The sequence below is a fragment of the Dendroctonus ponderosae genome, unplaced genomic scaffold, assembly GCF_020466585.1.
Source record: "Dendroctonus ponderosae isolate FM_Combo_2020 unplaced genomic scaffold, Dpon_F_20191213v2 Dpon_F_20191213_2, whole genome shotgun sequence".
NCBI lineage: Eukaryota > Metazoa > Arthropoda > Insecta > Coleoptera > Curculionidae > Dendroctonus > Dendroctonus ponderosae.
This window is the reverse complement of record NW_026018165.1, coordinates 1,607,882-1,620,472: the sequence shown is the minus strand read 5'-3', so window position 1 is coordinate 1,620,472 and position 12,591 is coordinate 1,607,882. Positions and strand designations below refer to the sequence as shown.

Here is a 12,591-nt window from a genome sequence, read left to right as displayed (position 1 = left end):
GTATATTTTCATTTTATTTACTTGTCGATCTTTTCATTGAATTTCAGGGATTCTTATCTAGTACCAATTAAGTTTCAGATGAATCCTAGCTTATTCAAATGTTAGCCTCATACAAGTGGCTCATTTTCACCACGTATTCTACGTATGTAAGTCTTCCTTGTAAAAGTGAACTCAAATATGCCCTGTTTCGGAATTGCAAAGTGTTTTAAGTAGACTGACTAGAATTTACTAGAATTTTTCATTGCAATTTAAAAATTACAAAACTACATTTTTTTAAATTTAGTGTAAACAGTACAATACACAATAACAATAAATTAACTTTGACGAGCTTGTTATTGGTAAAGCCACGATAATATTTGTTTGTGTTTCTTAGAAAATCTGCTTTATTTATATGTTTTGGCACGGAAAACTGTACGCTTGCAATAGAATCCGTTTTCAATGCAAAGCAGTATTCAGATAATAGCATACTAAATGCTCTGGGATAAATTGGCACCAGCGAATAAGTTTTCTGTTACTTCAGAAGCTGCGCACATATTTGTCCGAGATATTGAATTATTACTGTTCGCCTTGAGGATAACGTAATTCTCTTTTGTGCTTCAGTTCATTTTTCACTAAAGCTTTTTCGATATTGGCAACTGTAACAAGGTCGTGATGATGCATGATTAGCGGAACTTTCCTGTCGAGAGAAACTCAACATCAATATGATGCAGAAAGTCGAGGTTTAGTAATGGAGTTTATTTCGTTTCTTAGGTGGGTGGTAAGTTTCATATTCGCAAGGCCGAAGCTAAGGAGAAGTGTTTAATTAATTAATTGAGAAAGTCGAGTGTGCATTCTTCTTTTCAGGAGATTTATACATAAACTCTAAATTTGTAATATAAGTTTCAATCCAAAAAATTATCCGCCTCTTGTTTAACAGGGTTGCGCAAAAAAATTAAAACTTTTTTGCCAATTGTCAAATGGCTTTAATTGATGAACAACTTTGATTTACATAAAAAAATATGCTTTTTAGAAAAATCGTTATTAACATGATCTTCTGTTGCTTATTGAGTCACCCTACATATTCAGCTTGCAAAAGCTCATAGAATAGGAGAGAGCTCACAGCTTTGGCCCTGGAACTTTCGTTCTTCATAGGAATTACCTACTCTATTTTAGCTTTTTTTTCGTTTTTGAGCTTATTGTTTGACGGGCTTGATGTCGAACGTCTAAAAATTTAAATAATACACGAAAAATCAACACACCTGCACATTTAATTAAATGGGGAAATAGAGTGAATTTTGAATTTTAACATTGTTCCAAAATAGTGTCTTATTTTAAACATCATTATCATCTAAAAAAATTACACACAAAAAACACGCTGATCAAAGCTGAAACCTGCGTTTCTCAATCCAATTGTCCGGACTTTATCTTGCTTAGAGTTGCTTTCTATCAGACTTCTGTATTTTTTATTGCCGGTTTCTAATCTTGCCATTAAAAAAATGTGTATACTTATTGTCTCTTTATATAATTGTTGAAAGTAATTTCGATTCAGCCGTGGCCAGGTATAATTTAAAAATGAAGTCACAAAGAAGATCTCAATTTTTTCATCATCTGATCGCTGAACTGTGATTAAAACATTTTATCATTCCCATTCAACAAAGCTGAAAATAGACCTAAATTATTGACTGACCTATAAACAGGATTAGCCGTTATTTTCACATTTTTGGAGAAAAATGATCTGTCTGAAGAATATAAATGGTAATATTTAGGGATAAAATTAAACTTATTCACACTGAACGTGCTTTTCTCCACTCGCTCGAAGTAAAAGACGCGCCTATTTGTATTCATTCAAGTATGTGCCAACGAGCAGAGCAGACGCGCTTTTATGTAATTTTTGGTCCATTTGAGTTCTGCTGTTTATTCCAGTCTAACAATTTCTGCCTTCCTGATGAATATTTAATATTTTCCCATTAGAATAAACAAATCAGGACCAACCGTGAGGTATAAATTTTGCAAACCACTTAATTATATCGTTTTATTTTTTTCTGTTTCTTAGTGTTCACATTTGAAAGTAACGAAAGTGAAAAGCTGAGATTACTGAAAAATTTAAATTGCAAACAATTGCTGAAAAAGATAGAATTGAATTTACTTAAAGGGCATTAAACGCTAATTTGTTAGTTAGTAATAAAGAATTTGTTAATTTGATTCCTCGTGTGACTATGGCTTCATTAACGCATTCATACATATACATGATTCATAATTATAAACTGCAGCGTAAGCAAAACATTATGTGACACAATATTTACGAAGAATGAGGCTATTTTTGCGCATAACATGGGGCGAGGGTTATGTTTAACCATTAATAAATTCGCATTCTCATAACGTATGTGTGTTGAGCGCATATGTCGAATACAGAACAAACGCTAAGCTTTCATGGCATTTTCATATGTTTAATAAAGTTTTTTATCCTGGTTGATATACTCTTCATGCAAGGCTCTTCGGGCAGTTTAAAAGGCACAATTTTTATGTGTATTCATCTTTTGATAAGCTATAAATACAAATAACTTAACGACTGAATAATTGAAGATAATAAATAATGCTGTAAAAATATTGGTACTTATTGCAAGCTTTTAGCTGCAAGTCATTATTCTTATCAAATCAGATTTTGTAAAATCTTCAAAATATTTATTATTATTACTTTATTTCAGCGACATGATTTATTACTTTTGATTTACCTTATTCAAATCGTTTATATGAGTTTGTTAGTTTTAAGGCAAAAACATCCTTTATGAATTATAAAATAATCATGTTTGTTCAGCTATCTCCACTTTAAAACACAATATTCAGTGCGCGAAGCTGTACAGAAATCAGTAAATTGGCTTAAATTGAACATATACATATAATAGTACATTACATACCTAGGTCGAGAAGTGAGCTATTATATCCCGAGCACTTTACCTAAGACGTATCTACCCCTTTTGGCTCAAATCAAGAAAAATAATTTTGTCGATCTTGAGAATGAAAGGAAAATTATCTTTTTTATCTCCTGTAGATAAGTAGACAGTTTCGCCGCTGTTTTCGATTGCGAAAGAATCACTTTTACTCATTATAATAGCATGACAATGACAATTTACTTCTCCGCCCATTATTCGTAGTAGCTAGTACATAGGTAGTAGTCCTATATTCCGCCACTTCCGCGTACCGTATACCCATCATTTTTCTTGATCCTCGGTGGAAACTAGACGGGAATAGTTAGGTTTTGTTATTTTCAGTTAGTTTAGTTAGTTATTTTAGTTAGTTAGTTTAGTTTAGTTAGTATGGTTAGTTAGTTATTAGAAAAGGTTTTGAAAAAAAAAGGCTTTGAAAATGTTGTCAGTACAGTCAGCTGACAGTCAGTGACAAACAGTCAAGCTGTTAGCGTGCGTGGCAAAAGTTATTACACACGGAAGAATGAAAATTTGTATTGGTAAAAGTAATGCTTTTGACATCGAAAACAGTGGCGAAATTACTCACTTTCCACCAGGGGATAAAGAAAATTGAATTGAATAATGGGCGGAACTAAATGGCGAACATGTGTATTTTCCAGCAGGGGGTCAAGAAAATTAAATTCTTGATTGTCAGTGGAAACTAGCCGGAAAAAGTATAAGGTTTTGAAAAAAACGCCTTTGAAAATGTTGTCAAAACAGTTAGCTGACAGTCAGTGTCAAAGTCAAGCTGTCAGCATGCGTGGCGAAAGTTATTACCTTCCACACGGGATGAAGTAGAGAAAGATGATGATGATAAATGGTATACGGTACGCGAGAAACAAAGAGAAGAAAGCCGAAGGTCCGCCACTGCGTGCATGACGCCCTTGGTTCGCCTCAGGCGTCAACTTTAAGCAGTGGCGAAACTTCCACTTTTGTCTCTTGTACCATAATATACTATTCCATATGTGATTTTTGAGTTGGAATTTTGGATTAAAATTGATGAGCTTTGATCAATATTTTGACTTGTAAAAGTGCAAGAGTGCAAGAGTGCAGAGTTTGCCTTCTTTGTCATGAAACGTAATTCTACTTTGAAACTTTCGGTTTATTGATAATTAATTTAACCATTTTCAGGTACAATAGTCGATAAAAATTAAGATACAAAATTGGAATATTTGAGGAATTGAAAATATTTTTATAAACCTTCTAACGCAACACAAGTTTGTAACAGTATATAATGCAGAATGTGCGACTTATTTTAAGGGAATGAAAATGTTTCATTATTTGAATGCAATAATTTTCCAAAAACAAAAAAAATACGACTTATCACGATCGCTTATAAATTGAACTAATAATAAAATATTAAAATAAAACTATTTAATAAAAGGGCAAAGTTAATGCCAAGCTCCAGCAGTAACTCAACGTTGGAACGATCTGTACTTAATGGAAACAAATAATCAAAATTCTTCCGAAAACATATTTTTTAGATTTCTTACATCAAAGGTTAAACATATTTTAATCGACTATATCGCAATATTCGTATGGTTGCAAAATACACATTTGCGGAAGCCTGATAAGAACTTTGATACAAATTTGAATCAAACGACCGCAGAGCGAATATAAAAAGGCACTTCAAGGAAAGTTCTATATGTCCTTAATTCATATTTTCATTCCAAGGCAAGGTGGCATCTTGCAACATTATTTTTAGATTAATTAGTAGCCATAGAAATACTATTTAAATTGGACGAAAATAATGGTATTTCAGCAAGAATTGATGCGCGTTAAAACAAAATATGAATATATTTATAACACATGCATGTATGATAACCATTTCCTTATTAATATGCAGTAGTTCTAATTGCGTTAAGGCGTTACTGCCTTTTGTTGCCACCTAATCTCATAATTTAATTTCTTTCTTTATAACCCTCCGAGCAATGGTAAACCGCGATTCCTTTCCGAGCTACAAAAACGTTTAATAGTAAGTTTAGACATTAGTCTGCTTTAATACAACTTACCGCTAACTTAATCGAGCCATATTATTTAATGTCCTGTTGAATAGTCTGGGGATGGCTTTTTACTGTAGGCAATTAAACGTTTTCTTGTCTCGATTAAACTGAGGCAGGTGCCAACATTCGTATTAAACATTTTCAGTTAGGGGTATTTGAGATTGAAAATATTTGTTAAAATAGTGGTTTTTCAGACTCACATAAGACACCATGGGTAAGTTCCAGGCAGCAGCTACCAGAGCTTCAGGATAACAAGTGTCATCAGGACCAATGAAAGCTATGGCTCCACTATCCCTCATTTCCGTCATCATTCTGATTGCTTGCGTGGTGGATGACTTACTTTTTGGAAAACCCGATGCAGACGCAATTCCAATGTTGGCTGCTATGTATGTCAGCTTTTTCCCAGGTAGCAAGCCTAGAAAGTAGGAAGCCAGGCAATATCAAGTCAGGTAAGTAGCGTTTCTGATATGTGTTTGCAAAGTATAAGTTTGCCGTTTAACTTCATGAATTTGAGAATAAAACATATCTCGTTTCCAGTGTAGGTATTTTCTTACTAATTGTATACTTTTTACGCATTAAGTTTTGTATATCTCTCTAAGAGGTTGTAAAATAAATAAGAAATGTTGCCGTGAAGAATTGAACAGTAAAGACAAAAAGTCGCATGTTCCAGCGTTTAAAAAAAAATAGATAAATAACAATTTTTTAAAGATTAATTTATATTATATTTTATTATTTCATGCAGGGAATCAGTAATGCATGCATTACATGAGTAACTGAGACAGAGAGTGAGACAGTTTTACTGATTGTTTATGAGCCGCAATTTCACATCGAATTTAAAGAGGAATTTACATTGCAAATGCTAAGAAATCAAGAGATAATTGCTGAAGTAGTGGACAAATCGAACATCTGAATTAAGGATGTGAATTTCATGAACCATTAGACATTTTCATTCGAAAACATATTTCGAAGACAATCCATGTTTCCCAAATTAAATTCAATATGCTTTTTTCGCTGTTTAGTGCTTTGGCATTAAATTGCCACAACACTTCTATTAATTGATATAGCCGAGCTGTTTTTCAATAACATTTTTTTCTAGTCTCAAATCAGAATAATAAGGCCATGTTTTTAGGTGAAGCGCGATGTTTCGGCGAATTTGGCATCTGAAAAATACGTTATCGAAAAAAGTAACTAAGCTTACTGAAACATGAAAAATACACTTTTTATTCCATTTGAAAGGGTATTGCTTCAACGTCTGTCTTTAGTGTGTATTGTTTTAGATCCAATAAACGATGTTTAAAACACAAATAATGCGTGCTATATAACTTGCTCGTGGGCACATTCGATTTCATCAGGAGCGATTCAAACCTTTCGTTATTCAAATAATTCAGCTAAGTAACATTATCCAAGTGTTTGATAAACTGAGTCAATATGTTAAATTATACAAATTGCTGACAAGCGCTTTAATCGAATCATTTGAATTTAACATCTGAAAACTGCTCTAGTCGATTCTCCGTTAACCGGGTTAGTTTGTCGAAATTAGAGTGCCTTTAGGAAAGTTACGTGACCAACTTTTAATATTGTTATTAATACGTCCATGTTTTTATTCGCGTTTAGCAAACAAGCTAACCAAACATTTAAAACACATAATTCCTTTTACTAAAAAATACTTTGTAGGAATGTTCACACACATTTGAAATTTCGTATTGCTTGAATATTTTGATTACGTTTCCCGTCGATGAAGAATTCGCAAACTAATCGACATAAATGGGATTGAAGTATACACTTTTTTGCATGTCTCGAGGACAGAAATTTGTGTAAAATAATTTTGAAGGGAACATAAAAATTATTGAAGTACTTTTCAATGTTTCAATTTTAAGTCATCAGTTGTTATTTAGTTATATCCACGCCATAAATGGAAACCACGAACGCAGCAGCGCATTTGAAGACTTTTGTTGGTAAAGCATTTTTCTATCTAGTCTATAAGTACTCTAAATTCTCTGTCAGGCCTTCAGCACGCGAAATCTTGTACGTCAAAATAAAACTTTGGTTTTTAAAAATAAAATTTTCATTTGAAAATCTATATTTGGCGCAGTCGGTAGGGTTGGATTGGTGCGGCGTGATCAACCACTTTCTGAATCGTTCAGTAAAAATCGGATATAACGTGATTAGTCGAATCGTGCGGCGAAAATCAATTTTGTGCTCTGGTTAAGTGACCCAAATCTTTGGACAGGACGTCTTGTGTTTCAACACTTCAGCACTATCAACACCTTGCAAATTGATCAACAAAACGTCCCAAGAGAATTGAGAAAGGAAGAATACTGTAAGTGCTTGCTTTTCCTTTCTAACCCATCTTTCATTCATCAGCATTTCAAGCTATAAACGAAATAACGGTCGAAGCAAGCGAAATGGCACAACCTGAAACAAAAATAAATTCGGATTCACTAAAAAGTAAACTAGACAACATCAAACCTTACGATGGAGACGTAAATAGTTTGAACAAACTCGTAAAAAGATGTGAAAATGTAATAGCCACTAACTAATATCGCGAATTCAATGATTCCGATCTAGACCAGCACCTCTATGAGTGTGTTGAAGAAAAATTAATTGGTAGAGCAGAATCTATGGTAGGCAATAGAGCTGAACTATATAGCTGACCTAAACTAAAACAAGCCCTGTTACAATGCTTTGCTGATTGTAGAGGCTTAGACTGTTTAGCTCAAGAACTCACTATAATGCGTCCAAACAAAAATGAACACTTAATTGACTTTGGAAGCCGTTTACAGCTAATCAGAAATAACGTAGTCCAAGGAATGAGTAACGATCTAAACATCTGTACTAACGAAAAGTTATGCCATATAAACTACTATGATGAAACAACACTTTCATTCCAGGATGCACTAACTAGTGTGCTTAAAAACAATATGTACATCAAGAAGCCTAAATCTCTAGAAGATGCTATTCGAAAATTTTAAAAAGCTATGCGATAACTTTTAAGATCCAAACAGAAATTTCAAAAATTTTCCATTCCAACAAAGAACAAACAATTCCCAAGCTTTTCAAAATCGAAAACCAAACTTTAACCATCATCAAAATCTCTTTGCAACCAAAACAGTCCTCCAAACTTTTTTGGACAAAACCACAATAACCCTCCAAAAGCCAACTTTCTTTGTCAACCAGTTCATGCTTAACCCAGAGAACTACCCCCAAAAAGATACACAACGAACAGAGAAGTCTTCGGTCGTCCTCAAAATGTTTTCCTACCGAAACACACACCGCAACACTTGTTGCTAAGCAGTTCCAATGTCTGGAATATCGAGAAACTCTTCCATTCAACGCCCTATTAACCAGAATTTTCAAACTCAAAACCCAGCTCGAAACTTTTTTAATCAAAACTATTTCAGGTCACAACCCGGTTTTACAGGAACTTTTTAGTAATGAATATTATGACGAAAATTCTACACCCAAAAATAACTGTAATTACGCTGATAACTATTATCATGATTACCAACTACCCTATGACGACAATCAATTATCTAATTTAATTTCTGAGGAAAACAGTTCAGGAAACTTCTCCCAAATTCAGGAAATTCCAGAAGATAATAAAGGATATTCTGAAAATTTTCAGTCAAAAGCCCAACAGGAAAAGCATCCCTAGTAGAAATTAACATTTTCTCTACAAACGCCATTCCCTATGTTGAAATCGAAAATTCTAAACTGAAACTTCTTATAGGCACCGGAAGTTGACGATCCATTCTCAACCCCTAAATTTCAGAAAAGTATTTCCCAACCCAAATATATCACACAATCAGCACTATCAAAACCGCAATTGGTAGCAAAAATACACATTTTGAAGCCGAAAATACCACATTCCCAGCATTTTGTTCCAACAGCAATATGAGCTTCATTCTTTTTAACTTTCATGATTTTTTTGACGGAGTTTTAGGATTAACCGATCTAACAAAAATTAAGTTCAATATCGATCTAATGAACAAAAACTTGTAGGTCAAAACACCAGCATTCCATTCAAGTACGAACACGAAATGACGTAAATTTTTCAATAACTCTAAACCCCCATGAAAGGTCTATAAAGAACGTACCCGTAAATATACTTAAAGGCGAAATTCTAACGAAACCATAAAAAATAAATAACAAACTCTTTGTTCCACAAATTTTAACACAAGCTTTAGAAGGATATGCTCCTATTGAAATGCAAAACAACAGCGATGAATTTGTATATTTCACATTGAATGAACCGTTTCCAGTCGACCCTTTTGAAACCAATCAACACGAGTTGTACACTTTTGGAAATGTAATTCAAAATTTCCAAAATTTTACCAATGAGAAAAATCTAAATGTTGGAAATCTTCTTCGAACGAACCACATGAATTCCGAAGAAAATCAGCAATTCTCAAACTGTGCAAAAACTTCTGATATCCTTCACAAAACAAATGACCCATTAACTTTCACCTCAAAGGTAAAACACATAATTAGGGCATCGGATGATATTCCCATACACACAAAGTCGTACAGATACCCATATAAGGAAGAAGTGCAACACCAAATTGACCGAAATTCCTGAAAAAGGCATAATCAGTCCGTTATGGAGCATCACTGGTCATCACCCATCTGGATAGTACCAAAAAAAATTGATGCTTCCGAAAAGAAAAAATGGAGATTGGTAGTAGACTACCTAAAACTCAACCAAATTTGCAACGATGATCGCTATCCCATTCCGAGCATATAACACATCCTAGACAAATTAGGCAGAGCGCAGTACTTTTCAACCCTTGATTTAGCAAGCGGTAGTTGTATGCATTAACTTTGTACACCTCTGGTATATAGTTAGCTTAGTTAGTTGCAATCTCAGTACCTATATATTTGCTGATTGTGCTTTTATTGCTTAGCTTCGCAATTGTATGACTTAGCTTTATGATTCTGTTCCAGACTTTTGTTGTGGTCAGACCTTTATATCAGTTGCTCTAAATAAAATTGTATTTTTTAAAAACAGTTTTATAGGGTGTTGATTCCTAATTCGGTTTTTATCAAATAGCGATGGAAAAAAATCAATTGCAAAAACAGTTTTCAACGTAAAAAATGGACACTTTGATTACCTAAGAATGCCCTTTGGATTGAAAAATGCACCCGCTACTTTTCAACGCATAATGGATGAAGTATTGAAGAAAGTGCAAAATAAAATGGGCATGGTTTTCATGGATGACATTATTATCTTCAGCACTAGTTTTCAAAAGTATGTTCAAAATTTGCGATTTGTATTTTCAAAATTAAGAGAAGCAAACTTAAAAATTCAACTTGACAAATGCGAACTATTAGAAGGAAAAGTCCATGGTCATCTGGTCACACCTGAAGGAATCAGACCCAACAACAATAAAATAACTGCAATACAAAACTACCCTATTCCCAAAGCACAGCAAAACATTAAAATTTTAGGACTCCTAGGATTCTATAGGAAGTTCATTAAAAACTTTGCCAAAATCACAAAACAAAGTGTTTAATGAAGAACGAAAAGGTAGAACACACAAGCGAATTTATAGAATTTTTTAACACATGTAAAAATCTGCTAACTTCAGAACCAGTATTAGTTCACCCTGATTTTCTAAAACATTTGAACTAACAACCGATGCTTCAAACTTTGCAATTTCAGGAATTATATCTCAAGACAACCACCCAATCTGTTATGCACCAAGAACGTTAAAACCGAGATAAATTATTCTACAATAGAGAAGGAATTACTCGCAATCGTTTGGAGTTGTAAATATTACATATAATAGACCATATCTATTAGGCAATAAATTTACAATCAATACAGTACCCCTACAATACAAACCCCTACAATGGCTAATCTCTCTGAAAGAATCAAACTGAAGACTCGTTCGCTGGCGTTTAAAGTTTGATTTGATTACGAGGTCAAATACAAGAAAGGCAACAACAACCAAGCAGCAGATGTTCTCTCAAGACACCTAGTCGGGACAAACATGTTTGAAAACGAATCAAAACCCAATAACTTAGGCGATGCAGACGAAATAATCTAAAATTTTCTAGAACACCCAGAAACTTTACCGGATATAGACAAAATGACGTTAGAAGAAATACTACAACCAATAATTTCCACAGAAAAACCGAAAATAAACATTATTACCAATATTCAAATCAAACCACCCTCAATGCAACAACAATATGAATCTCGATTTGGATACAGTACACTCATCAACCGAAAACTTTATTCTAGAGATACCAATTACAGAAAGACCCGGCAACCAATATAAAAATCAGATTATTATCACTGACATATTATTATTATCATCAAACGACAAAAAGTTTCCAAAACAATCGACTTTACGGAACCATATGAAACACAGATCCAGTTTTACACATAATAGGCGTATTAAAAGAGTACATCAACCCATTTGATTTAAATGATAATGCTATAATTTCTAGCTATATTCAAACCCATATAGACACTTCAAACAAACTGTATCAGAACGTAAAAGAAATTAACGAGTAGATAAATGAAGTTATAATAACCAAAATAAATGAAAGTCGATCAGATCCACCGAACTTTGAAAATCAAGACAACGCATACATCAAAACTAAATCTCGATCAAAAACCCTACCGAAATATAAACAGGTTAATTTAATAAGTCAAAGTGATATCAAACCTAAGACAGGGAAAAATGTCACAAAAGTTGGGCACGTAAACCAAAAGCTAATAAAGGAATGTCTTTTCAGAACAATGAAGAGTCTGACGCTGACATTGCTATTCCTAGTCGTTCATCCCAACAAGCGAGTGACGTGACACTGACCTTGTTAAATAATCCGATACTAAACACAAATTTAAGGGAGGTAAATATAGATTTAAAACCCTTAGTTAAGCAAGTAACAAGACTAGGACAGTATTTAAAAACCATAAGAAAGTATTTTAAACATTTGAAAGTAGTGAACCAAAATATTCTTTTGAGAACTGAATATCTAGTTCAGGCAGCCTCAGAGAAATTCGAGAATTTGCATTCACATTTTCCTAAAGAACGAGGTTTATTGAATGTAGTCATGTATGGCAAAGTAAATAAATGGCTTTTCGGATCGTTAGATTCTGACGGTGGTCAAAAATACCACGACGCGATTACAGCATTGCAAAACGATCAGAAAAACATTGCCAACGAGCTCAAATTCCAAATGTCTCTTTCCCAAAATCTTATAAAAAATTACAACAAGACAGTAAGCGTTTTGAGAGAAAATCAAGAAAAACTTCAAACATGAATTTGCAACCTCCAAATACAGTCCAACGAACTATGAACAGTTTGCAACAAGACCTAAAATTTCATGGTATTGTAACCCAATTAAAACTAGATTGCGGTATGATTATCTTTCTAGTCATTCCAATTCCAAAATAATTTGGAAGACGCTATTATCAGACTATGAAGGCTTTCACGGCTGGTTAAATCACATTTAGGAATGTTTTCCGGGCTTTGAAGCCGTGGTGTATGAGTATTTCTTCCTGACGTTTCGTCCACAACTGCGGTGGACATAGCCAACTATTTTGTGGAAAAATTTGAGAAGAACACTCTGGACACAGCCGTGAGGAAACCTAAGTGTTGGTTTCGCTATGTTGATGACAGTTTTGTTGTTTG

The 12,591-nt window shown here is 33.7% G+C and overlaps 1 protein-coding gene across 1 annotated transcript in view; it reads right to left on the bottom strand.

Annotated features, from left to right (window-relative positions):
* LOC109538198 (guanylate cyclase 32E) overlaps positions 1–12,591 on the bottom strand; it is a 61,216-nt gene that overhangs the window by 42,185 nt on the left and 6,440 nt on the right. The window contains exon 2 of the mRNA XM_048663693.1: positions 5,146–5,360. Within this exon, the coding sequence (XP_048519650.1) occupies positions 5,146–5,360 (215 nt within the window). The remainder of the gene's footprint in view (positions 1–5,145; positions 5,361–12,591) is intronic.